This window comes from Bactrocera dorsalis, chromosome 5 (assembly GCF_023373825.1).
Source record: "Bactrocera dorsalis isolate Fly_Bdor chromosome 5, ASM2337382v1, whole genome shotgun sequence".
Taxonomy (NCBI): domain Eukaryota; kingdom Metazoa; phylum Arthropoda; class Insecta; order Diptera; family Tephritidae; genus Bactrocera; species Bactrocera dorsalis.
In genome coordinates, this window is record NC_064307.1 from 24,063,711 (window position 1) to 24,090,934 (window position 27,224).

The 27,224-nt window shown below is 35.0% G+C and overlaps 5 protein-coding genes across 12 annotated transcripts; 2 read left to right on the plus strand and 3 right to left on the minus strand.

The window, feature by feature from the left end:
• Positions 1–133: 133 nt before the first annotated feature.
• LOC105223946 (spectrin alpha chain) lies at positions 134–21,832 on the minus strand. Of its 6 annotated transcripts, none has more exons than XM_049458247.1 (9): positions 21,695–21,832; positions 11,443–11,560; positions 7,240–11,301; positions 6,711–6,758; positions 3,300–5,223; positions 2,567–3,170; positions 2,391–2,420; positions 1,055–1,655; positions 134–965 (listed from the first exon to the last, which is right to left on the minus strand). In XM_049458247.1, exons 3-9 carry the CDS (start codon positions 11,227–11,229, stop codon positions 837–839), a joined length of 7,326 nt encoding a protein of 2,441 aa, XP_049314204.1. In that variant the 5' UTR covers positions 11,230–11,301; positions 11,443–11,560; positions 21,695–21,832; the 3' UTR covers positions 134–836. The 6 variants fall into 6 exon arrangements, with proteins under 6 accessions (XP_049314204.1, XP_011200157.1, XP_011200159.1 ...); XM_011201855.4 differs by lacking the exon at positions 21,695–21,832 and adding an exon at positions 20,873–21,030; XM_011201857.4 differs by lacking the exon at positions 21,695–21,832 and adding an exon at positions 11,705–11,828.
• On the minus strand, positions 14,372–18,598 carry LOC105223947 (protein disks lost). Its single transcript, XM_049457793.1, has one exon. The coding sequence runs from the start codon at positions 18,596–18,598 to the stop codon at positions 14,372–14,374; it is 4,227 nt and encodes a 1,408-aa protein (XP_049313750.1).
• On the plus strand, positions 21,522–23,086 carry LOC105223948 (ragulator complex protein LAMTOR4 homolog). 3 transcript variants are annotated; one of them, XM_019989444.3, is made up of 3 exons: positions 21,522–21,664; positions 22,130–22,479; positions 22,704–23,086. In XM_019989444.3, exons 2-3 carry the CDS (start codon positions 22,328–22,330, stop codon positions 22,918–22,920), a joined length of 369 nt encoding a protein of 122 aa, XP_019845003.1. In that variant the 5' UTR covers positions 21,522–21,664; positions 22,130–22,327; the 3' UTR covers positions 22,921–23,086. The 3 variants fall into 3 exon arrangements, with proteins under 3 accessions (XP_019845003.1, XP_011200166.1, XP_011200165.1); XM_011201864.4 differs by having other exon boundaries at positions 21,568–21,737; XM_011201863.2 differs by lacking the exon at positions 21,522–21,664 and adding an exon at positions 21,667–21,807.
• On the minus strand, positions 23,022–24,833 carry LOC105223949 (vacuolar fusion protein CCZ1 homolog). The gene is made up of 5 exons (XM_011201865.3): positions 24,573–24,833; positions 24,199–24,511; positions 23,974–24,149; positions 23,621–23,892; positions 23,022–23,565 (listed from the first exon to the last, which is right to left on the minus strand). Exons 1-5 carry the CDS (start codon positions 24,752–24,754, stop codon positions 23,045–23,047), a joined length of 1,464 nt encoding a protein of 487 aa, XP_011200167.2. The 5' UTR covers positions 24,755–24,833; the 3' UTR covers positions 23,022–23,044.
• Positions 24,834–25,211: 378 nt separating this feature from the next.
• On the plus strand, positions 25,212–26,612 carry LOC105223945 (signal recognition particle receptor subunit beta). Its single transcript, XM_011201854.4, has 4 exons — positions 25,212–25,439; positions 25,507–25,813; positions 25,883–26,008; positions 26,072–26,612. Exons 1-4 carry the CDS (start codon positions 25,334–25,336, stop codon positions 26,265–26,267), a joined length of 735 nt encoding a protein of 244 aa, XP_011200156.1. The 5' UTR covers positions 25,212–25,333; the 3' UTR covers positions 26,268–26,612.
• Positions 26,613–27,224: the final 612 nt, after the last annotated feature.

A 27,224-nucleotide genomic window follows, 5' to 3' on the forward strand; every position in this document is an offset into this window, starting at 1 on the left:
TAATTGGAATCACCAATGTCGATCATACAAGTGAATTGTCAGTTCCTAGCGGTTCCCTCTTAAACAAGTTATATTCAGGTTCAATAGGACTGTTTTCAAAGATTCCAAGCCACAAATTTATAAACTCTAGATATCAATTAATAAGTATACGATTATCTTTATTAGACATGCAGTATATAGATATATAACTTTTTATTTAATAAAATATTTGCAAATTTTCAAGTGCATCTGAATACTTTAAATCTGCGTCAAATAAATGCATTTGTATACAAAAGAAACGGAAATATAATTCTATGAATTATCGTCACTGAATTTTAGTCAATAGTATTTTAGATTTAATAGTATTTTTTCTACTTTTAAGCCTCGTAGCAAATGCAGTCATAAAATCTATGAAAAACTCTATTTTCGTTTTTGATTCGGTTATAATTAATCACTTTGGATTAATATATGTAGCTACCCATATACCTCTAGAGCTAAGGAAGTTCAGGCTATCTTGCACTCTATGTAGATAAATTTATAAGTTGCAGCAAGCTATTTTTTCTGAAAGCATGCAGGCGCATACGAATATTATAATTTTCTCGCATCATACAAGAATGCGCATTATGTAGGAGTGATTAATAAATATGCAAACATATTATTTATGTGGAGTCTTACATAGATATTTTTATGACTTGCAATTGATATTTATTGCTGCCAAATACTTGTTTCCTAGTTGCAAGCGAAACTCAAGTAGACAATGAAATATAATACTTAACTCTAAACTACCCAAGTAATTGCAGGAAATATTTCACTTTGATATTAAGAAAAGTATTTAAATGTTTAATATTATTTTTGATTTAATTTTGAAACAGTGTTCTCGTAAACTCGATATAATCGAGTGCATCCTTAATAGGTTGACCAGAGCGGGGTTCTGAATAAGGCTTCATACGCTGCACACAATAGTCTGCCATGTCCTTGGTTAGGTTCTAAAAGAAATAAATTTACGTTTATTAAATATATACAAATATATGTATATTACTAGCATTGATATTTATGCATTTAGAAGTACACTTACGCAGTAAAGTTCTTCCTTTGTTACGTAGGGGCGGTCGGAGGCAGTGATAGCGCGGAAAGCATTTTCAATTTCTTCGTAGGACTGGACATTCTCTGTTTCCTTTGAAATCATGAAAGCTATGTATTCTTGCAACGAAACATGTCCATCACGATTTGGATCTACAACATTAAGAATAGCTTCGAATTCTGGATCTGGTTGTCCTTCCTCAACCATGGGTAAATCATAGCCGAGAGCACGCAGACATGATTTGAATTCTTGATGATTAAGTTTACCACTTTTGTCTTTGTCAAAGTGTTTGAACATCATTGAGAATTCTTTTAGTGAATCTTCCGATACTCCAGAATGATTGCGCGCTTGTATTTGTTGTTCTAAATTATGTTGCATGCGCATTGATAGTTGGTCTAGTTGATCCCATTGTTGTGCCAGGCCTACTGTTGAATGTTCTGTATAGCGATTGTCCAAGATCAAATGTTCTTCTAGTAACGCGCCCAATTCTTCAATTTTCTTCAAGTCAACACGACGGGCACGTACTTCGGTGGCCTTGATGCGAAGGGCTTCCAATTGCTGTTCCAACGAACCAGAGCCTTCCATCATACTAGTTCTAAATTAAAAGCGTGTAAAAGTATGTTAATACAAAGAAATGGCAATCGACTACTTTTCTATCATATTTAAATCAGCTTTTAGAAGTTGGTTATTTTTTGTTAAATTTGCCTGCAACGCTATTCCAGATTAAAGGCTAGTTATTGAAAAAGCGCAGCTAACTAACAACTCTGTTGGTAAGTAATATTTTTCACAAGAAAAACTAACTCTTTATTGTTTAACGAGCTTTTAAAGAAACTAAAAATGGATTTTCTCAAATATGTATGTATATATGTATTTCGATAAATATTATATGGACCCTAATTAGAATACTATAAAAAAAAATAAAAAGTATGAAATATATATTTTATACTCTTCATTTAAACTACATACATATGATATTTTTCTATTACTCTATTAAGTGGTAAATGTGGTGTTGAACAACCGGAGTAAAAATTAATTAAAGAATAGGCGGCGGTTAATGCAATTTAATGGCTCTCTAAAAAAAACCCAAAAAAATAAAATTGTTGCGTTTGTAATATTATATTTTCAAAAATTTTTAACGTCGCATATGTGGAATAATTTAAGCAGACAGAAGCTATTTATGGTATTTGCTGTTAATAAAAAGTTATTTGCTAAGCACTTTTAACACACACAGCTGCAATTATCATATCAGACATTAAATCATCAACATTTTGCAATGTAACATTGGTTAGAGGAGCGAACACTTGATCATAGTTAAGTAAAGAACTTTTACCCTTCTCTATTATAACCCAGCATATAATATCTAAAACAAAATATAAAAGAGTATAATTCGTCTCAGTAAGGTATGTGAAAAAATATGATATTAAAAATAAATTTCATTGAGTTATAAATGATGTGAATCTTGTTTCCATATTTCCTTAGGCAGTAATATTTTCAAACGATACTTACCTCGTTTCGGTTAGCCACGTGTGGAATAGATTAGCGTGTTTGGCAAATTCCTTTCGCAGTTTATCGTTTTCCTCCTGACGCTTCGCCTCTTTAGCCAATTCGCCATCTCGCTCCTCTATGATCTTTTGCAAGTTGCGCCAGGTCTCTTCAAGAGCTTCCATGGTGAACCAAGTGTATGGGTTAGGCCCAACATTGAAGCTCTTGATCTTTTGATCAAGCGCTGCCAGAGCTTTAAAATCGGCTTCGGCTGACGAAAGTGAAGCCTGGAATTGTGCATGCGCATCGCGCAAAGCACGTATTTCTTCGATCGAATTGCAGCGAACAGGATCAGTAAGGTCCTCTTCGGCATTTTCGAACCAAGAATTGAAGGCCGAAGCTTTCTTCGCAAATGTCAAGTAGAGTTCCTCGATTTGGCGGAACTGATCTTGCATGGCCAACAAGCGTTGTTTACGTGTTTCCGAGGCTTCGCGAAGTTTATTCCAACGTGAAATGACATCTTCGTGACGTTTCAAAATAGCCGGCGATTGAGCGTGATTTGCGTTAATGAGTTGATCCTTCAGAGCGGTAATATTATGTATACCTTCCTGTTCGAATGCATTAAGACCTGCAATAAAAAATCAAAGTCAAGTATAACTTTATATATTTTATAACAATTATTCTAACCAGCATACACAGACAACGATGTGGTATAAAAAAAACATAACAAAAGGAATTCTGGGTAATGTTTGCTTACCAGCATCAAATGTCTCTTGCTTAGTCAGTAATGTTTGAACTGTTGATAGATCACGCCCATATTCGTCGGAGCGCACGTAATTCTCCTTATCGGCTATCCAGCTTTCAACTACATCAGCTTTCCACATGAATTGAAGATAAGCTGAATTGTCTAAGAGAGCGCCTTTGCGTCGAGCAGCCAATGCATTTAAATTATCCAATTTATTGCGTAATTGTTGACAACGTTGAGCGATTGAGTCGCCATGGTGGTTTTTAGCTTCCACCAATTCACTTCCTTGATCGCAAATCAACGAGCAGCGATCCTTATGGGCTGCAAAATCAGTTTCAAATGCGTCATGCTTCTTCAAAAGACCTTGGACAGCAGCCATCGAATCACCGTAGTCGTCGACCGAGAGTAACTGTTGTTTTTCTGTTATCCAAGCCTCCTCTTCCTCAACTTGTGCCAAAAATTGTTGGTATATAAGGGATTCATCCAGTTTTTGTCCACGAGTAGCAGCCAAATTTTTAAGTTCAGCCCAAGCCTGATTTAAAGCCTTTAGACGTTGTTCAATTTCCGGCACACCCAAATTGGAGACGTCCATTAATTTCTCACCCGCCTCTTGCACAGCCTGTATGGCTGGCTCGTGTGATGCCAATTCGGCTTCGAGACGTTTATGTTTCTTCTTCAGATTTTGTACACCCGTCAAATCGCGACCATAATCATCTGAACCAACCAATAATTTCTTTTCTTTGATCCAACTTTCCTCATCGGCAATGTCGCGGAAGAATTGATGTAAAGTAAGTGCCTCATTCAGACGTGCCTGACGGTGTGCAGCCAAATTGCAGATGCGTTCATAACGTTCATTAATACTTTGACGTTTCTCTTGAATACCAGCACTATCAAATTGTCCGCTGTCGACCAAGGAATCGGCCTGGTTGTTCATGTCCTTAATGCGGTCTTCGTGTGCCACGATATCCGCCTCTACCAACTGATGCTTCTTCATGAGGTTTTGGACTGATGCCAAATCCTTACCAGAATCCTCAGTGGTAAGCAAGCTTTCGACCTCGCCCAACCAGAAATCCAAATCCTTGACAGCAGCGATATACGTGCGCTGTTTATTAGCTTCTTTCAATTTCAACGATTTCTCCGTCGTCTTATGTGTAAGGTATTCCCATTGATCAGCAATTTGTGTCAAACGCTTTTGAACAGCATCTTCGGAGCCGCTGCATTGTTTCTTGTCAATCAGGTTTTCACCCATAGCCAAAACACTTTGAATACGATCGGCATTTGCTGCCAATTCGGCTTCGAAAGCCTGATGTTTTTGATGTTTTGATTGAATATTAGCTGGATCTTTATAGCTCTCCTCAGTGGCAAGCTGTAATTTCTCAGCGATCCAATTTTCAATTTCATCAGCATCGCGAGAGAATTGTTGCAATGTTTGTTCATCGCCTAAACGTGAACGTTTCTCAATCAAACCTTCTTTAAGATGACGCCAACGCTCCAACACTTGCTTGCGCTTGTCATCAATCAAATTAGATGCATAGTGATTTTGATTAATTAATGTATCAGCTAATACTTGAAGAGCAGCTATCTTCTCTTCATGACCATTAATGGCCTTATCAAAATCTTCGTGCTTTTTAATTAGAGCCTCCACATTATCGCCCTTATTGTCAACATCATCTGCATTAAGGAAAGCTTCGCGCGCCGACATCCACGATTCCGCCAACTCACAATCACGCATATACAATTGTAAATCCAAGTTTTGCTCAAGTTGTAGCCGACGTGCCGTCCATGCTTTCTCCAATTCCTCACGAGTCTTGGCCAGATCCTCAATTTTCTCCTTGATTTCGGGTGAGGCAAAGTGATTGGATTGGAGCAATTCACTACCAAACTGCTCGAAAGCGGCAAAAGTGCCGGCACGTGCGTCGATTTCTGTGCGATGTTCCTAAGTTACAAGAAAATTTAATTTTGTTTTAAATTTACTGCATTAAAAAGGAAAACAAGTGAGCATAAAATAATGCAAACACAAGTATTTGAAAGGTTAAAACAAGTTGCATAGTCACAAAACTCAGTTAAAACGAAAAAACATACAATCGCACGGAATCGGGTTTTAGTCAAGAAACAATAATGCGCTTGCCGCACAAAAATAATTTGAAATCTTTTAACAACTTGTATTATTGCTAACAGAAACTATTTTTTCTATATTACTAACACAAAGCTTTCAAACAAACAAAGATAACATTGAAGCTGGATTGCTCATTGCGTTTGCGATCAATAATAAGAAGAACGCTCAGATTAATACAACAATAAACACATTATAATCTAATATTCAAAACGGATGTTAGTATATATGATTGGAGAATATTGACTCTCTTAAAAAGTGGTCAATACTACACATGCATACTTCTTTATAAATCATTACTAAAATTCAACTTTGCATTCACTTTATGGGCCTTACGTTTGCTGTACGGTGCAGTAGAAAATATTTTGTGGTCAAATTTAATGAAGGACCCTTTTATTATACATGGTATGTACATGAAAAACCTTTTCATTTGAGGAGAGATTTTCACGAAATTTGATATGAATTATGCAATCTCCGAAGAAATGGCACCTCGGACACCTATAGCACATAGGTGTAATACAAACTGAACGATCAAATCAAGGTTCTGTATGCAACATTTTTTTATTTGGCAGTATTTTACAATTTGACATATTTTATTTTATCTAGCAACGCTACAATCACCGAACAAAATGTTTAGATCGGATCTCTATAGCACATACAAATGTAGTTTCCATACAAACTGGACGAACAAAAACAAGTTATTGTATGGAATTCTTTGCAATATATAATATAAGGGTATCGATGCGGTGCAACCGAAATTACGGTTTTTTCTTGTTTGGCATCAATTATATAACATTTAGATACGGAAATTTCTTGAAAGTTACTTTGAAGCAGGTTTATTTTGAACCAGATTTTTTTTTTCTTTATTTCCGATTCAAAACACTCGCACTTACTAAGTAACTAGTATTTTAAATATTCGACAGTGTTACAACGAAATAACTCCCTTTATAGATGAGTCGTTATTTTATTCCATTAACTTTCGAGAAGGTAGGTCGTCGTCTAAATTTGAAGGTATAATACTTTGCTTTTGTTTTAGTTTAAAATAAAAATTTAGTATCAAATTATTTAATTGTTAATTTTCTAATGTGAGCAAGAAAAATAAAAAAGTAACACTATTGTAACAGTATAATACACAAAAAATAAATGCTATACATCTAAATGAGTACGCATATGCATATTGTTGTATGTACATATGTATTATATAAGTAGTTACAATTAAAATTTGGAAAAAAACATTTATGTATTATTTGACAAAATTGGCTGAAGCAGCAATTCAAAATTTAGTAGTTTGCAATGTAACGAACAACTACCTCAGCATTATTGTGTCCAATAATAGATTCGATTTCAGCGCGACGAGCCTAGGAATGCCGGTGTATGATTGGTATAGGGATGTTTTTTTTTTTAACAATATATTCATGCCGATTTTATATTTAACCATCAATTATCGAAATCAATTGTTTTTTGTTTTTATGTATACATATATGGCAGGTGGTGGAGGTGGTAGAAGATCCAGTAAAATTTGTTTGTATGTAGGCAATGGCGTAAATGATCAAACGAAGTGGATAACAATTCATAGAAAAATCGACAGCAAAACAAAGAAAAACATGTGTTTAATTTAAATATAGATATGCTTATAAGTGTGATTGTTCATAATCATAAACCAATGCGGATGTAACGAAAATAAAAATATATATATTTATATATTTAAGTAAAAAACTGTAAACAATCAAACTGATGCAAATTCTTAAGTGGGAACATACTTATTTTGCAATTATGCAAAAGCAAACACAACAAAAGGAAATAACAAAAAAAATATACAATAAAGCAATGATAATTTACCTGATGACGTTCGATAAGAGCTTCGGCACCAGTTACATCGTTGGCTAACTCATCAGATGTTACTAGGCTCATCATTGAGTTAATCCAAGCAAGCAAATCACGATAGTCGCTAAGGAATCGCTGCAAATCGTATGAATCCAACAGCTTTTCTTTACGTAAAGTGGCCTTTGTAATAATTTGGTCCCACATCTCATTGATTTCCTTTTGTTTGGCATAAGTTTGTTCAGCCGTGTCAGGGTGTGATTGCATTAGACGATTTGCAGTTTCGTCTAATTGACGTATTTTGTCACGAAGCGCTGCTAAATCACGTTCAACACCTTCGTGTTTACGCTGCAATGTTTGTACGCCACGCAAATCTTTTCCTAAATCATCATTGTTTAGAGCATTTTCTTTTTCAGCAATCCAATCTTTTGTTTCGTCGATATCACGATGGAAACGTTGCACTTCATGAGCAGAGCCAAGTTGGCTTGCCTTTTCGGCGGTCAATTGTTGTAGATTATTCCATTTATCGTTAAGGTCTTGCATTTGTGATTGAATTTTCAAGGCTGCCTCTGTTTGTCCGAGAGAAGTCAATTGTACCGCGATTTCATTCATATTTGCCAAACGTACTTCGTTAGCCTTCAGATCATCGTTGAAATCGTCGAATTTCTTTTGCAAAACTTCCACTTCTTCGAGATCCTCACCGACAACATCAGCGATTTGTGCATGATTTTCTTTATCCTTAATCCAGTTGGCCAAATCGGCAGCTTCTCTTACTAGTACGTATGCCTTTACGGTTTCGTTCAATTTATTTTGACGTTCACGTGCCAAAGCCAATAAATTGTCGTATTGGGAATTGATTTGGTTCTGTCGTTTAGCGATAGAGTGATTATCTACGAGATTTTGCTGACTTGCACTAAGACCTGCTTCAATTTTCTTGATGTAAGCAGCTGGTACAAATCCTTGACGATCGTTCACCTCTACCTTCCACCAATCTTTATTATTAGAGTTGAGTAGCGTAAGCACGTCACCTTTTTTCATTGACACCTCACGTGGTGATTTTTCAGTATAATCATAGAGAGCTACAACACACTCCTTGCCAGTGATATCGACAACAGGCGTTTCTTGCTGGCGACAATTTCTAGCTTGCTCTTGTAATCCTTGTATTGTATTGCCAAATGCTTCCAAATCAGAAACTAATGCTTCATGCTTCTTTAGCAATGCTTCAGCGGAGTCTTCATCTTTACCGTAATCATTGCTGGTGGCTATTGGTTCCTTTTCACGCATCCATGACTCCGCTTCATTAGCATCGGCAAAGTATTGATGTGCTTGTAATGAGTCCTCAAGATCTTGTTTACGTTGGTTTGATCTTTCCTTAAGATTGTTCCATTGCTCTTGCAAAGCATCCAAGCGCTGACGAATATCTTCACTAGCAAAAGGCTGTTCCTTTAACATATTCTCTCCAGAGCTGATAACATTAAGTAAACGAGGTTCGTGATTATTGATTTCAGCCAAGACAGCCTGATGTTTTTTAATAAGGTTTTGCACGCCAATCAAGTCACGGCCGCGATTTGTGGAAGCTGCAATGGGCTCCTTTTCACGGATCCAAGCTGCTTCGTCTTCCAGGTCTCGGAACAATTGTTGTACTTGCAAAGAGTCGAGCAAATGTTGTTTGCGTTCGCCCATTGGTGCTGCTAGTGCGGCGTAACGTTCGGACAAGTTAGCTTCCTTGTTGCGGATATTGTCGGCATCAAAATGACCAGACTCGATAAATTTATTAGCTGCTACTTTAATGCTTTCAATACGATCTTGATGAGCCATGACATCTGCTTCGAGAAGTGCATGCTTTTTCTGCAAATTTTGTACCGATGTCAAATCTTTGCCATGATCCTCGGACAACAATTGGCCCTCAATTTCACTCAGCCACAGTTCGATGTCTTCAATGGTACGATTGAACTGTTGCTGCTGGCAGGCCTCGTGCAACTTACAGCCCTTCTTATCCGAAGCTTGGACCAGTGTTTCCCACAATACAACAATTTCCTGCATGCGTGTATTAATTTGATCGGATGCGTAATGCTGCTTTTCGATGAGTTCGGTACCCACGGTTGTTATGTCCTCAATTCGCGATTTGTTAGCGTTAAGCTCATGTTCAAAGTTTTGATGTTTCTGCATTTTTCCATTCAAATTGGTTGGATCCAGATAGCTGTCGTCAGTGGCGAATTTTAGTTTCTCGCTAATCCAACCTTTGGTTTCGTCGCAGTCTCGTTCGAATTGCTGATAACGATTGGAATCTTCCAGCAATTGTCGGCGCCGTGCAGATTTCTCTTGCAATGCCGATCGGCGTGCCAACAGCATTTGACGGCGCTGCGCTACATCGTCGGCGGCATAATGTTGTCCATCAATCAGTTTAGTGGCGAATATATCAAGTGCTTTGATTTTTTCTTCTTGTGCAGCGAGACTCTTCTCAAAGTCTTCGTGCTTCTTAATCAAAGCCTCGACAGAGTCCAATGAATCACCGAGATCTTCATTAGCTAGGAAAGCCTCTTGCTTGGCCATCCATGTATCTGCTTGTTCGGTATCACGGTAGAACAATTGCAAATCCATGCATTGCTCGTATAAGATGCGACGATCTTCCCATAAGGACAATAATGAACTTTTATCATTTTCAAGTGCAGCTAATTTTTCTTGAATTTCGGCAGCAGCATAATGTTCACGTTCCAATAGTTTACGTCCCGATTCGGTAGTTAATTTAAAACTATCTTCGCGTGCATCGATTTCACCCTTATGCTCTTGATGACGTTCCAGTAGCGCTTCTGCTCCGGCAACATCTTTGGCCAATTCATCGGCAGAAATAATGGCTTTCATGCCGTTTATCCACGATACCAAATCGCGGAAATCGGCTAGAAAACGATGCAAAAAGTAGGATTCGTCCAATTTCTGTTTGCGTTCACGTGCCTTGGCCGTCAAGCTCTGCCAGTAGTTGGCAATTTCCGCTTGCTTTTCACGAATTTGATCGCTATGATCGGCATGAATGGAGCATAGACGCAACGCTTCCGCGCCCAAAGTGGAAACTTTATCCTCCAATGCAGCTAGATCACGTTCGACGCCTTCATGTTTACGCTGCAACGCCTGTACGCTGGCCAAGTCACGACCGTAGTCATCTGATGACAGCACAACATCTTTTTCGGCGATCCAGGCCACGGTTTCATCAGCATCACGATTGAATCGTTGAATTTCATGTGCACCAAATAGTTTCTCCTGGCGCACAATTGCCAATTGTTTAAGCCGTTGCCAGGCCTCGTTCAATTCTTCCTTACGTTTGGTTATTGTTTCGCGTTCCGGATGACCATCTTGCACTAACTTATCAGCCAAAATATTAACTTCATTGACACGATACTCTTGTGAAGCCATATCTTTTTGAAACTCGTCGAATTTGCGCTGCAATACCTCAACATGTTCCAAATCTTGTCCAAATTCATCGGCTGTAACGAATGCCTCCTTATCTTTAATCCAGAACATTACTTCTTCACATTGGCGCAAAAATTGTACTAATACAAGTGCCTGTTGCAATTTTTGACCCTTTTCGGCTAAACGGCTCAAAAGTAATTCCCATAAGCGATGCAATTCATCCAAACGACGCAAAATCGTTTCGGAAGCAAAATGCTGTTGATTGATCATCTCTTGACCGGTGTTATCAAGCGATACAATGGCATTACTATGAGCCGACACTTCCGCTTCGAAAGCTTGGTGTTTTTGTATTTTCGCCTGCAAGTTTGTCGGATCACGATAGCTTTCTTCACTTGCAGCTTGCAATTTTTCGTGAATCCATGATTCCAATTCATCTGCATCGCGCTTAAAGTATTGAAAGCGGCGTGAATCCTCTAACTTCTCACGCTTTTGACGGGTCTCGATCTTAAATTCATTATACCGCGAAAGAACCTGTTCTCGACGTTCCTGAATATCTTCGACGGTTTCTAGAATTTTCACCTCCTTAGGCGTAAAATTCTCCATCTTGCTCGTATGCTCGTTTCGTTCGTTGCTTTGTAATGCGTTTATATCTTAGTTGTCGATTTTGTAAAATTTCTGTAAAAAAAAAAAATAATTGTACTTAAATGTGATATTTGAAGTGTGACATTAAGAAATAAAGTGCATAATTTATATAGTTGTAGACTATGTCGATTGATGACCTCATCCACTCATCCGCTTAAGCGGGTTGATAGCTACCTTTGTTTGTTTTCGTTCGCTCTTATTTCCTTTAATTAAATTAATACTGCTTAGTGCGTTTTGTAATTCGAGCTGCCAGCCACCACTTGACTTGTCTCAGAGCCTCTTCCTTCTACACCTACAATAAAAAGAAACATTTTAATAAGCTTTGTTTTTATTGTGCATTCTTTTTTTAATTAAAAAGTCATTATTATATAATAATCAACTGTATCTACAAGCATACATAGTGTGATTGTATGCGTGTACGTATAGTGAGTCAGACCTTCAAAATTTCAATTATGTCAACTGATTGTAAAATGTTGGTCGTTTCGCTCGCTACAGACAAATAACGCGCTCGCGATTCGTCGCTGCGTTTAATGCGAACTCACAACTGTCGGCGACGCTATGAGTTTGATATCAAATTTACACACTTAACCCTTTTTAACTATTAATTGAAACAATATTTTTAGTTTTTATTACAAAATACGATTACAAAGTCTATATACATATAATATTTCTCACAGTTCTAATGACCTTGCTTTTATTGTGACGTTAATTTTTTAGGTTAATATATAGCAGAAATATATTGATATTAATATCCCAATTGGAATCTGTGCTCATTACATACCGTGCATATTTTTAGAGACCGAAAATATCAAATACTACAACTTTTAAAAGTGGCCTGTTGAAGGGTTAATTGAAGAATGTGTATCACCTGCTAAAACCTTTGATAAGCAGTCAATTTAAATTATACATGATATACATACCTAAAAAATAATAACTCAACGCCTAGTGAGAATGAATATACGAAGGCATAAATATTGACACCGGGCAACAATTATTGTTATTTTTTTAAATTAGAAATGAGGAAATAACCCCAATCCATGAGTATGATCTCATGATTTAATTTGCCTTTGATTTCTAGATTGACAAAATTTCTCAACACACAATAATTTCAAAATTTAAACCGAAAAAATTAAAAAAAAACTATATTTCATTGCTTAACACAATTGCCCAAATATGTAGACACAAATTGTAGTAACAAAACACGTACATATGTACATATGCAATCGAAATAATGAAATCAGTAATAATAATAAATTTAAAAAACGAAAGCAAATTAATTAAAGGAATTGAAATCAATTGAAAAGACATAAATTTTCAAATTAGCTCAACACATCATTCTAGAACAAACGAATCCATAACCAGAATGAAAAGTTGTTCTCTTATCTGCTTCCATGATTAGTTCTTTTTTGTTGATTTGACTTTGAGTTTCCAAGTGACCTTTAAACCTTTTCACACTCTTGCAACGAGCTGTGTTCCAGCAAATAAAAATAGAATCTATAAATTTAACTACAGCAGGTGTACTTGCGTATGCAAAAATAATCGGACTAAAACAACGAGTACTTGTTGCTTTGACGATTATCCAGACCCTGCCTTGTGGAAAGCAATACGTTAATAGTCGTCGAAGTCACTTAACGGTAGCCCTAGGAAGCGACCGGACCATAGGGTCCGTTTATAATGCTCTTTTAGAAACTTCAACTTTTTGAGCATTACTGTAAATACATAACTAACGCACTAACAAAGCACATTGCAACTTATGGCAATTGGTCTGGTCTAAAGATTGCTTGAATTGATCCAGATCTTCCTAACGCCCGTAGACCGAGTATTAGAATCGTCGTACATTTATCACCACTTCATGTAAAATATATCACCTGCCCACATAATCAAACAAAACCATATAAACGAACTTTTGAATCAATGCTTACACTTCTGCAACACCTTTAGCAAAACCTGCAATCTATCGGAAATTTTCTTCATTCGTCAGTAAGACATCCATATCTTATCTCAGCATAAAAATACTTTTAAACGTTTACTAAGCAATTGATAAGTTATTTTATACCCAACTTAAAATTTTATCAGGTGCCTGAATTCATATCGGTCTACAAAGAAAATTAGGAAATAGGTACATTCCTGTAAAATTGGGATTTCTCTGAATTGTAGTTTTCAAATTATTTATAACTGATTATTTTTTTTATTTCAGAGCCAGTATTTCTTACGCGCCTTTGTATACCCTGAACAGTTTGCAACACCCAGAAGTAAACGACGGAGAACTTGTTATATTTTGTTTTTGAGATATCGATCAGAAATTTCCCACGAAGCTGCTTATTTGTCGAAACCCCAATATCTGACCACTAACTGCCTTACAAACTGACCGATCAAAATCATGTTCTTGTATGGAATTTTTTTTTATTTGATGATCTTTTTATGAAATTTAGCATAGATTATTGTCCAAGTAAAGTCTATAATCTCCGAACAAATTGTTAAGATCGGGCCGTTACAGCACATAGCTGCCATACAAACTGACCAATCGAAATCAAGCTCTTATATGGATACCTTTAGAATTGATAGGAAATCTTCGCGAAATTTGGTATTGTTTGAAGCAACGTTACATTATCCGAACAAATTAGAAAAAACGCTTTATTTAAGTACTTAACAATATCGACAAGAACACCTTTTTAAAATTGAATAAAAAAAAATTATGGAAGGACCACGGAAGTCGGGTCAAGGTTTTTCCGATTTACTATTGGCCAAGAACTGCCTCGACAATATTGTTTACAACAATAATAAGATTTTTGAAGGCCTTTAATTTGACTTATTACACTATAAAATATTTTTACGTAGTCATGGCTTTAAATTTAAATTTTCGAATCAAGATTTATTCAAATATTTATAAATTACCTACAGCAATAAAATCATTGGCTTTGATTGTGAAATATATCTGGATTAAACTTATAAATAACCTATACAGTATTAAAAACAAAACACGTGAAAGCTTAGCTTAATAAACATAGAATTGTAATTTATTATGTCATAAATTAAAATCACACAAAATAACACTTTAGTCTATTAAAACTTATTGAGGCAAGCAGTATCTTAGCGGTATTAATTAAAAACCTAAATTATCAACGTCTCTTGAGAGATCGGCCAATACTTCCATAAATAAATGAGATTTGGCTTCGTCTTCACTACTCTCGTCGTCGTCAGCGGTATATGGACGTTTTGTTCTTTTTATTTTGACGGTCTCATCAGCAATTCGTTGTAGTGTTTTCGAGATTTCATTCAGTACGTTTATGGGCCAATTCTCTTTGAAAATCGGTATAAACAACACATTCACTTTGTCTATGGTAAGTACTTGTTGTGTTATCATATAAACTAGCAAGTCTTTTAGTTTTTCAAATAAATCACTATTATCTCCTAGGGCTTCGATAAATGCCACCGTGATCAGTGCGTCATAGATATTAGGCGTCTTATTTAAATCTGTCGAACTGGTACTAGTGCTTTCGTCATCACTGACATTATTGACAGCTTGTGCGTTATTTTTGTTAATATTATTTTTACTACGTTCTGTGGTATTTGTGAGCGCAATAAAATTTGGATGCAATAGAATTGTACAAGCTGATTCCATTAATTCGATTGTAACATGCGAGGGCTTATGAATTATTAATTGTTGAATAATTTGTATAACACCTGCACCGATAAGGCGATAAAAAATTGTTGGCAATGTATTTACAAATGCTTTGGGTATTCTTTGCAAAAATGCTACAATTTCTACAGATCCTGCCATAAGTAGCTCTGTGCGTAAGGAGGTGCAATGAAGCCAGTACTGTAGTTCGTCAAGTAAATCAGACACGCTTGGCTTGAAACTGACTATTTTCAATTCAGATGTTGATGACGTTTGTTGTTCCTTTTTATTTGATTTGCATATTTTTTGAGTGATTTCATTGAGATCACCACAATAAAAGCTTGTTGGTTGCACATTATCGATAAACCACTGTTTAATTCGTTTCATAGCATTTTGTCTTATCAATTGGGAGTAGGTTTTTTGTACTATGGGCGTTGTCTCTGTTGGTAGCAGTGCAGGTAGAGCAATTGCAATGCGCTCGTCTAACAATTTTGGTATGTTTGATTCCCAAAGGAGATGCACTTCATCATAGGCACTGGTGTATATGTTAGATACGATTTTATAAACCTCATCTGCATTAGAAGAAGTGATTTCGTTTACACGCTTATCAGCTGTAGCTTTTGTAGGCAGTATATATTTGTGTTGTCCATCCTTAACAACCGACTTATACACTCTTTCAGTGACAAATTCTATAAGACGACGCATGGAGGGATTCTGTGAATGTAGAAATGCTTCAATAAGTTTATTTTGTTGGGCTCGTTGTGAATTGATGGCATTGGTGTTTGTGTTACAGGCAACGTGTGATGGCGAATTCACAGCTGAGGATTGTGGCTCGGCAATACGTGTCGTTATATGGCGATATCTACCTGTGCGTGAGGCAAATTTTGTTGTTGCATATTTGCTTGGCATTATGGCTACCCGAAATTCTGCCAAAAATGGACAGGCAACGGATAGTAGAGATTCAAGTAAGGGATTAAGTGTAATTTCCTTACACATGTTCTTTTCATTTGGAATGCAAACAACTTTGCTGTTAACATGCGTGGCACCTAATATTCTTACAATTAATTCCTCTGGTTCATCATGTTCGGCGTGTGTTTCTGCTTGCGATCTTGTGCCAACATTTGTAGTTATTTGTGTCGTTCGGTATCTAAAATAATTTTCAGCTATGAAGGGTTTTATATCGAAAAGCCAACCCATACAGCAACGTAGAATGAATATAGATGTTGGCGTCAAAGATCTTGGAGTTAAATTGCTGCCGATTGTGGTGTATAAGGCAAATAACATTCGGGTAGTTTCGGCAAAGTCGGACAATTGTAATGTAATATTATCCAACATTGCAAGATATTGTACCAACCACGGTAATGTAATAAGCATTTTATTATATTTGATTGCCTCTAACAAATGGTGAGATACATTAAAGTGTGGTTTAAATAAGCTGCGTAACAATAACTGCTTCTTTTCAATGCTCCCTGATATGGTTGCAGTTTGTAAGTGCTGACTATATGGATAAGCGGTCACGAAACCGAGAAATTTCGCTAATATGATCATAGACGCTAGTGTTTCGGCTCGCACTATAAATTCACTGCATTTCGCCTTATCATTATCCGTTTCGAGTTCATCCGCATCTCTGTTGTCAGTCAATAAATTCGTTTGTTCAAATGTAGAATTATTTAGTGTAATTAGTTGATAATATAGCGCCATTTTTAACTGTTCAGCAAATGGTATCGATCTGGCTTCGGCAATGAAATCACGAAAGAAAGCTTGATTACGTGGAAATTGATAATCGACGCTGAAATTGCTAGGTGCGACTAAACGTTGTGCTAGTTTGCTGAACTTTTCGGCGTCAACATCTAAGCCAATGTCTTCGGGTGAAGTTGCATCACTGGCTGATATCAATAGTTGCGAGACAAACAATTTGGCAAAATGTGCCATATTGATTGAATTTTCCGACTGTTTGAAAATTTCACGAATTCTTGGTGCCAACTCTTGTGTAAAATTCCAATTGGGATTAAGATGATGAGTTTCCCAAAGTTTAAGTACTTTGTAAAAAAGGTCACGTTGAGTTTTGAAGGCGCCAAACTCATTATTGGAAGTGAAATGCTGTCTCGAATCTTTGTCTTCTTGATAGTAAACGCTCTTAAATGGGCTTGTAGTGGAGGTTTCGAATGTTTGTGTCTTATCTTGTAGCAAACTTTGTTTAAGCTGATAAATAGATTCTAGGTACGATTTCAAATTCGTATCAAGGCAGTGAATGCGTTCGTTATGCAGAACTACACCCAAACTTTTAATATCGAGGTGTGCAAACAAGTGTCGCTGACGTCTAATCACACAGAGAGCGAAATAAATGCAATTTGTTATATTACTCAACATTTGCATGCCCATCGATTGTTCTTGAGTTAGGTCAGTTTTGATATTTGCGCCTTCGATGTTATTAACTTCAAGATCGTCAAGTGTGGTTTCCTGTATGTTTAACAAATTCAACGTAAATGCCATTTCACTTAGTATGTTAGTTACAAAATTCAAGTCCATTAAAACCACATATATATCTGCCAGACGTTTTATGTATGGGTGATTTTTGATTTTTCCTAGCTCTACTATAGGCGGTTGAGCTATAAGTGCATCACTCGTTGTTTCCGCTTCCACATTTAATGTGACATCCCTTAGCTTCCGCTTAACCATTTCACGTAAATTTTTCTCTTCTTCACCAATCGAAGTGGTTTCCATTTCTTTACTTATTTCAATAGCATTTAGTTTCAGAGATTTCCTAGCAGCCATAATACTGCACTTATTTTTATCCTCTATTTCAGCATTCGATAGTTTAAGTATATTGTTTTCATTGCTGAATGAACTGTTGGAGCCAAAAGCTTTTAGCTCGCCCGCAACATCTACAACTGACCGATTACTTATAGTGATTGGAACTACGCGCTTTTTGGGTTTACTATTACTTGGAGTTTCATTATATGACGATGCGGCAGTATTTTGAGTTTGTGTAGTTGTAGCTTTCTTTCGGTTCGAACGATTGCTATTTTGTTGGAGCACCATAAAGTCACCAAGGCAAAAGCTGGAGGTAGCGCTGTTGTTGCGTACTGACTTTTCAGTACTATGAGGCGTTACTGGCAGCAATGAGCTATTTCCCGAACGCCGGTTGCTGTTCTGACTGCGACGTATAGGCGTAGATGCGTCACTTTTAAAAGTACTTGTTATGCTTCGTTCCATCGAATGAGCAGGCGTAGAAACCGTAGATGAGATGTTTTTACCATTATTTCGATAATTGCTTGAGAAGTCCGTAAGTTGGCTGCTTTCAAAATAACCTTTACTTTTATTCGCTTGCTCCGGTGTAGAGGCAAAATTTGGTGTGGTTGGTGCCGAATTCTGTGGGTATAGTGACACACGTTTGGGTGTATTAATTTTTTCATACCCATCGATATCGCTAATATTAGTTAACAATTTATTTGTTTTTACAGGCGTTTGGCAAGTTTGCTCTACTTCGTTTGAGCGCAAATATTTTTCAGTTTGTCGACGCATGGTATTCAAGAAATATATTGCAAAATTCTCCAAACTGTCCCTATTATCCGAGTTTGTCTCCTTGAATTGCTGAAGAAACCATTGGCGAAAATGGTCTATAGAAATTGTGTCATCTTCAGTTGTTTGTGTTGGCACTTCCACATTAGCACGTAACAACTGTTTCAATTTTATTTCCGACGTAGTCATTGCTAAACCTTCCTGTTTTCTAACTTCTAATGTATTTAGCTTAGATAATCGTTGAATCTCTAAAGACTGCTCATTTTGCCTCTTTCTATAGTGTTAAATATTTCGTAATATTTAATTTGATCATCTGAAATGGAATATGTCAGAGAAAAAGAGGACGATATTTCAGGATGGAAGTGGTATGAGCTTGTCGTCAGACTTATTGGAAAGATCTAAATTGCATGCACACGTTTATTATTGTAATATATAGTAAACATGTTTTTGCAATATTGGTACTTTTCATTAATAAATAGGTTTGTAATATTATCTACAACAAGTCTACAGCTAATAATTTGTTTTTATAAGTTAGACATTAAAAGTGCGAAAGAGTTAGTTATTATTTTGGAGAAATAGTACTGGAAAAGACCTTCAATTTAAATAATACCTAGAAGAACTACAATCACAACCGACATCAAATATATTTTAGGTTTTATTCTATTTCATCAAAGTCACTTATTTACTTATTATTAAATCTGAACGTTTGTGGGCAGGCGATCGATTCCTTTCAATACAACAAAATTTCAAATATATATATATGTAAATATTATTTTTCGTTTCCCAAAGTATTGAACTATATTACAAGTACAAAAATGTATGGGTACTCAAATTGAAAGGGAGCATCGAATAAGACAATCCTTGAAATATACCACCTCCAAACATTACATTTTTTACAATTTTATAGTATATAAACTGTGGAATAATAGCATAGTATATTTATTTTCCCAAACTTCTATATACAGTTTAGTTCTAGTTATATAGAAAGTAATGTATGTACATACTCGTATACATATATAACTTAATAAATTACCCAAAAATTAAAAAAATAAAAGCATTTAACACAAGTGAATATGCAACCTCAAATGGAAATTTGTACATTCTCATATTTGACCAGACCATAGATATGTTGTGGGAATACTCAGCACTGAACTACTGACAACAACAAAAAAAAAACACTCATACAAGTTCTACAAAACCAATTGACTCAGAGAATTGAGCAAAAATAGTGAAATGACGTAATGCGTAAACACAAATATTTGGTTTTAAAACTGTCTTTGTATAAATGAATTTGTTAATTATCGTCATATCGGAGCGTTTTCTCTCTAGCTATATTACCGGTATACCTCTAGTTGAGAAGGTAAATATTAAGCAAATATATGGAAAAAGACAATAGTATATAATAAAATACATATCAAGTAAAAGACAAACTAAATGAAAAGATAAGTAACGCATGCTCTTTGAGTCATAGTTCAGTTTGAAAGGATGAGCAGACTAAATGTACCATTTAACAACTCAACTTTATTGCTCACTGTTGATTTCATTAGGTGTTGACGTAATACTATTTTATGATTTTTAAAAGGACTCTCATCACAACTTCTGCTAATAAATGAGAATGTAAGCCAAACTAATACCTGACAAACCTATGTTTTCAACACACGAAATATATTTGTTGTAAATCAATAGTATTTTAAACACAAAGTTTTAAGCGACAATAGAAATATGATTAAAATAAATCCCTATTTAGTACATACATAAAAAAAAATCGACTAATATGTAATCATCCTAAAAATATGCAACAGATCGCATCTTGTTTCTAAATACAAATATATAATTTCCAGTGTCATCTTTTGGTCACACCCTTTATTTTATTGTATATTGTATATCGTGGTTCGTACGCAAGAAGCACACACGAAATTAAAATTTGAATTACAAACTTATTTGTTTTACGTGATATTAAGTATATCATATACTTGTATTATTGAGAAAGTTCTTCTTTTGATAGCACAAATTTATTGTAATTGCTTAATTTTCACCATACACAACACATGAACGCAACTCCCAAAACACTTTCCAAAAACAAATTTGCCGTCTGCTCTGCACATCACGAAGCAAGCAGCACGATGACGTCGCTCACATCGGCAATGCTCTTAATGAACGATTTCTCCCCTAAATACTTTTCTTTTTGTAACTTTTTTCTTTCAATAATTTCAGATACAGAAATTTTCGTTGACTTACCAAATATTAAACTACAAAACACAATCAAATATTAACCAAACTAACTGTTTCTTTATTTAATGAAGTATTTTCTTTACTAAATATTGATTAGATTAGCTACAAAATATATTTTTTCCCATAATGGGTGTGGCGGCTGCTTAACTGACCCACAAATTTTCTTCACAAAATACTACCTAATCTTACTATAAACTTCATAAGTACTTATGAAATTTCAATCTAACTTACACGAATAAATTCTTAGTCGCGTTTTACACAATATCCTTTAGTTTTAAACTGGATAGCCTCTTTTTCAATAATTCATTCAAAGCGCACAATACACCAAGTTTAGTATGTTTTAAGAGCACTTTACAAAATGGCAACGAATAAATTCGATATTCGTTGAGAACGTCGTTTGACATTTTCTACTTTGCTTTTTGGCATTCTCCAGTGTTGGAAAAAATTTAGATTACGTAAATGATAAAAACAGAACCGACCCATAAACGCTATAATTTTTTGGAATAAAAATAAAAAAAATGAATGTCACTGCAATATAAATTTATCTGTATAATTATGTAAATAATTTGGTTTAATATAAGATTTTTGAATTAATTTGAGCTGCGATGTCATAATATCAAATTTCAATAGAATGGATATATTTATAATAAATACTGTTCTTATTAGATTATACACTCTCTTATACTAAACTTTTCATTCTCAACAATTAATGTTATGAATTGCAGAGAACGTATATAATAAAAATGTACATTCTCTGGAAGTGCTTATAGGAATCATGAATAATTGTTTCAAATCCAATTTGTTTTTATCCGCCTTCTTTACACATCATTTATTTGCTATTGTTTTGAGTTCTTCATTCGCGTTTTTGTCCTACTTTGTACACGACATTCATAATAAATATACAAAGAAAATATAAACATTCTCGCTACTTCCCAAAACACCGTATATTTTTTTAACTAGGCTTCTATGTAAGATTCCAGGATATCAAACGCGAAATTTCGAGTGTATTAAACTAAAAAAAAGGTTTGAAATAATTATTCTAAGTGCATTTACCTGATTTGGGAAACGAAAAGCGCCCTTCCGTCGAAATAAAATGGTGAAGATTTATACTTTACACAAGAAAATAGATTTTATAAGCTCGTACACTGCATAACACGAATCTTAAGGTATTGAAATTTAATATAGCCCAATATTAATATACAATGACTCCATGGTACAAAATATATTAAAAGTTTACTCCTAGCTTAATTTTACTTCACTAAAGACGCATATAACAAAACTTTGATTGAGATATGTACATTAACGATGTGTGAACTAAAATCGATTTTTAATCGAAGAACAAATTTAAATAGTTATTGAGTAAGGCATCGTAATTACTTATAATAATTTTAACATAGAGGAACTGGTAAAGTAGTAAAAAAATTTATAATAAAAGAAGACAAATTATTTCAAAGTTTTTCTTATATCTTGCAATCTTTATCTTTTTAGGCACGGTTCATGTGTCGCAGTTGACATTTTAAAAGTCGAAAGCGCATAAAGCCTTTTGTTATCACTAAAACTAGATTGACATTTAGATAATTTTAAGTGAAAAACAAAAGAACTTTCTATCTGGAAGAATTTAAATATTCTTCCTTTATCTATAAGTTTAAGAAAGCCTAATTTACCAGCACATTATTCATACTTCAAATGGCATTAATTAGCAATATGGAAAAACTGAGCAATCAAATTGGCTATTTATTATTGCAAGACGATGGAGCAGTAATTGGTTCCGGTGGAGATTTAGAAAATGATGAAAGAAGTGCGAACATATTCATGGAACTTTTACACCTAGCGGAAAGGTTCGTAAAGTTTTATTTTTTTATGATGTACATATGTTAGCCTATAAAGTAGCCGGATCCTATAATCACCAAAAGATTCATCGCGTTTATTGCAATGATTATTATTTTAACCCTCCATATATAAATAACTCTCATAACCAGTTGTCAACATATTACTTCAAAATTATCTAATAATTTTATGTTCTAGAAATACTGCTAAAACGTGTACTATTTTACATTTATAGTGTTGACGATAACTTCATGCCCAATAGCAGTTGTGAACGCATCTCAATTGTGTATGATGACCACAGTTACAATATTTCCATGAGCAATCATCGGATATATATAGTAAAGTTAAAGAATGCTCCGCGTGGAGGTACAGTTTACGGTCTTACGAACAATGGTAGCAATGTGGTATTCTCAGAAAGTGAGACTTCTGGTGTGGCATCAATACTAACTTGAGACGCTACTACATCATGCTGTGTGTTCTGTCACCGTAATCGATCTATGGGACAATTGAATGCCTACCATGAGGAAGTGCGTCGTTTTAATTGGAAAACGCCTTTCATTTATTTAATTATACTTTTTATTTGTCAAAAAATACATCATCTGTAAATTCTTTATCAAACACACGCCTAGCTTCTTGTGTAATATCCAGCAAAGTTGCTTTACTGTTGTGTATTATCACATAGCACCGCCGCCAATTCCAACATCGTTGTACAATCCAAAAATCATTTGTGGTTTTAATCTGCACTTCTTTTAAATCTGAGTACGAGTCCTCTAAAGAATTGGCTTCATCAGAGGGGATAAGATCTGCTATAAGATTAGTGACATTTGCAGGAAGATAATGTGTTGATTTATTTGTTCTACGATATTCTGTGGGAATGTTAGTAAGATGTTTTAAGCTTTGCTCATTGATGAATATGTACTTCGGGTTCACATTATCGTCAGCCGAAGCTAAAGCAGAGAGCGACGAAGAAGTGTTTGCTTTACGAAGACCTTGTTTACTGATATTTTCTTCTATGTCCTTTGCGATACTCGATAACTGAGGTTCCATATACGAGCGTAGTTCATCGTAAAACTCCTTGCATGGAGGATCCTCCGTCGCTATAAAGTAAAGTCATGAATTTTTAGGCAAATATTATTATTCAACAATACTTACCACTAATAAGTAAACACAATGTTGCTCTTAAAACTCGAAAAATTACTATGTAATAACAATGGAGTTCTTTCCTTATTTTGATGTATATTTTAGGTAAGTCGGTTGAGTGTTCTTCACTACCTAAACCAGTGACATAAACTCCATTTTGAAACTTTTCTACTAGGGGACTCTCACTTTGAGAACTTCCTATGAGATGTTCGCATTTTTCGATGAATGAGGTTAAAAGATATTGATGCAAACTACATAATTCAATTGCATCGATTTGCCCACCGCTGTAAGAAAAAAAATGCTTTAATATTTATGTTTTTTAATTTAAAATAACAACTAAGAAAGTTTTGTACATCGAAACTGACCTTATTATTCGTTCGTCATATAGTAAAACGGTCTCTTTTATGACAGGAAACGTTGCACGAATCATGTTTATAAAATTATGGGCTCGAAGAAATAACGCTTGTTCTAAAGGCAAATATTGTATGGAGTGCATAAAGCTGAGCACGTCTCCAACGGGAAACCTCAGAGTTTTCAAATACTAAAACAATATGTTTACTTTTACTAAAGCAAATATAAGTTACACTTACGTTATTGAAAAATGTAGAAAGTCTCCCTTTTAATTGCTCACGCCCATTATCTTCATCACTATCATTTGAATTCGAACGGAAAGTACCTGAACTCAGTCGAAACATATTGTAACATTGACGCAATACGGCCCTATATATTCGATCTTGTACTTCGGTGCCACGATACTCCGGTACCTCAACACCATCCTTGCCTTTAACTTCTTTCGGCACATTTAGAACCATAACAATCCAGTACTCTTTTTCAGGTTGATAGAATAACTGCGTAGTTTTCTGTGTATGTAGCGCTTTGCAGTCATCGTCACCAACGAAGGTGCTAAATAAAATGTGAATATTTAACAATTAATATTGATTTCAATGAAAATTGTATGGTATACCCAGTAAACTGTATAATAGCTTCGCTTAAACCAACATCCTTGATTTTGGTGTTCAGTTCGATATCCTCAGGATTATAGTAGAGTATTTTTTTGAACTCATCGCCTTCTTTTTTACAATAATTCGAATTGAAAACATAAAAGCAGCGCAAAGTAGTTTCAACCCTCTGTAAAAGTTTTGCCATTTTTAACTACATACGCCAAATATAACTTACGAGCTTAATTATTCGGCTTATCTTTGTTTAATGACTGAAACAGCTGTTATTTCTTAGATGTGGGTGAAATATTGTTGACTGCGAGCGCGCCATCCATCGGTCAATAGACTAACAATAATTAATCGATAATTTAAAATCAATTCTAACCCCATTCCTACCAAAATTTTAAACCACACCAATCCAGAAATGCTTTTAGACAAATTGTTTTTAATACTAATAATATACGATACTACATTATATGGATTATACAATGCATAGTAAATGATAATACTGATTAAATAAGCATTAAGTATTATGAAATATTTTTGTGAGCCGATAATTAGTCTGATTTGATAAGTAGATGCCTACCACTTAGTATATTTATCGATACTTTAATTTCAACAACAAAATTACTACCCTAGTGTATGCGTGTCGACTGTGCGCTGTCAACTCATTGACGTGACTTTTGTTTGGAATTTTATATTAACCAAAGTGACTTCGACTTTTCAAAGCGCCACAACTAATTTTTTTTAAATTAAAAACTTTTCATTTATTAATAATTTATACAAAATGGATACAATACCAGAAAGTGCACAAGAGAATACAACATCCAAAGTATCAGAGTTGAATATGACTACTGTACTCGTTGCTGCGGTGCTGGGATTCATTGTAATGGGTTAGTGCTCTTATATATATGTATATTTTCACGGTAAATGTAAAATACTTCTTAAATATCTTTATAGCAATAATACTATTGTTGCGCAGAAGATCGTTTGGCCGACGAGATTTCATTTTGACCGGTTTGAGTGAATCTGGGAAGAGTGCTATATTTATGCAAATGATGCACAAAAAATTCCCAGATACTTTCACTTCCATCACAGAAAACGTGGGCGAATACCGTTCCGGGCGTATGTCTGGCCGTCTTGTAGATATACCTGGACATTATAGAGTGAGGGATAAGTGTTTTGATCAATATAAACGTACAGCTAAGGGCTTAATATTTGTAGTGGATTCTGTAACAGTACAAAAAGATGTCCGCGACGTGGCGGAGTAAGTATACATTGAGTAAAATAAAACTTTTTGACAAAATTTATCTAATTAATCTCGTTGACATAATAGTGCTTTATACAGCGTACTTGCCGATCCTGCCATACAGTCTTGTCCCTTCTTAGTACTTTGCAATAAACAAGATCTGAGCACAGCAAAGGGCGCTCAAGTAATCAAAAGTATATTGGAAAAAGAAATGTAAATTAAGCAATTCAAGTAAAAATCTTAATGATTACTAATTAAAATCATTTCTTACGCCAGGAACATTGTACGGGTAACACGTGGTCGTAAATTGCAGTCGGTAGGAGAGGATAACATGTCAAAACCAGTATTTTTGGGTAAAGAAGGCAAGGACTTTGAATTTTCACACATTAACCAAAACGTACAATTCTTCGAATGCTCTGCAAAAGATAATCAATTGAATAATTTATCTGATTGGATAGACAGAATGCTGTGAAATAAGCGGAAAATAATGCAATTTTTGATATTATGGTATAATAAGAAAATGATCAACATCTTTCATAGACTTTGTCTGCAAATGTTAGCTATACTGTCTGAACGGAAGCAGGTTTGAAGAGGGTTTTAGTTATGTTATATGTTCTGTTATTTTGGATGGTTAGCATTGTGTTTTGAGTCCTTATGGTAAAGCTTATACAAAATTTCCTTTTTTATTCAAATAAATAAAATAAAATAAATTAGATAAATTTTGTAAATATTAAAAGTAGCAAAGCGTTAAGTTTCGCTAAAAAGCGGCTATGCTCACTTTTAATTGCAACGAAATGAAATTTTCAAGTTAAAATAATTTTATATGTAAATAAATGAGAAAAAGAAAAAAATTCAAGTAGTAAATTTCTAGTATGGAAACAGGTCTTCAAGCGTAACAAGTGTGCATGTGAGTGTGTATCTGTACATAAACAAATAAGTATTTGTAACAGCAGAGATGCTAGAAAATTTCATGCAGCCACCAAGAGAAAAGCAACAAGTCACACAAAAAATTTCCAAAAAAGAAAGTCGTTCAACAGGTCAGAAAAATAAAATGCTAGCGCAGTACAAAAACAAATTTCCGTGAATTAAGAGCTGACCGAAGGCACAGCAATTGGAGACAGCTGCTAAGATGTTAGTAACCTTATGATGAGGTGCGAAATGGGGAGAGCTTAATATGATAATAATCACATTATTACGACAGATTTTAAAGAGCATACATATTTACAATGATTCTCGTGCGCTCCCTTGAATTATGACATGCCTAAAAGTATACTATGAAAATTGGTTTGGAAAGATCATTAGGGAAATGTGCTCGATTAGTCCTTGCGTTCATTTCATTTGGGCCGCAAGCTCAACTAATCAGTCCTTTTTACATTTGATTGGAATTTTTAACGAGCTGCTACTTGTCAAACTTCGGTCAAAAATATGC

Bases quoted from the DNA above. Each gene is read 5' to 3' on its own strand.
- LOC105223946 (XM_049458247.1), bottom strand. From the start codon at position 11,229: ATGGAGAATTTTACGCCTAAGGAGGTGAAAATTCTAGAAACCGTCGAA. The intron at 6,759-7,239 runs GTAAATTATCAT...CGGCATTCCTAG, and splicing joins CTCTTATCGAACGTCATCAG to GCTCGTCGCGCTGAAATCGA. The intron at 966-1,054 runs GTAAGTGTACTT...TATTTCTTTTAG, and splicing joins CAAAGGAAGAACTTTACTGC to AACCTAACCAAGGACATGGC.
- LOC105223947 (XM_049457793.1), bottom strand. From the start codon at position 18,598: ATGACTACGTCGGAAATAAAATTGAAACAGTTGTTACGTGCTAATGTG.
- LOC105223948 (XM_019989444.3), top strand. From the start codon at position 22,328: ATGGCATTAATTAGCAATATGGAAAAACTGAGCAATCAAATTGGCTAT. The intron at 22,480-22,703 runs GTTCGTAAAGTT...TTACATTTATAG, and splicing joins CTTTTACACCTAGCGGAAAG to TGTTGACGATAACTTCATGC.
- LOC105223949 (XM_011201865.3), bottom strand. From the start codon at position 24,754: ATGGCAAAACTTTTACAGAGGGTTGAAACTACTTTGCGCTGCTTTTAT. The intron at 24,512-24,572 runs GTATACCATACA...CATTTTATTTAG, and splicing joins GCTATTATACAGTTTACTGG to CACCTTCGTTGGTGACGATG. The intron at 23,566-23,620 runs GTAAGTATTGTT...TTTACTTTATAG, and splicing joins ATTGTGTTTACTTATTAGTG to CGACGGAGGATCCTCCATGC.
- LOC105223945 (XM_011201854.4), top strand. From the start codon at position 25,334: ATGGATACAATACCAGAAAGTGCACAAGAGAATACAACATCCAAAGTA. The intron at 25,814-25,882 runs GTAAGTATACAT...TTGACATAATAG, and splicing joins GATGTCCGCGACGTGGCGGA to TGCTTTATACAGCGTACTTG. The intron at 26,009-26,071 runs GTAAATTAAGCA...TTCTTACGCCAG, and splicing joins AGTATATTGGAAAAAGAAAT to GAACATTGTACGGGTAACAC.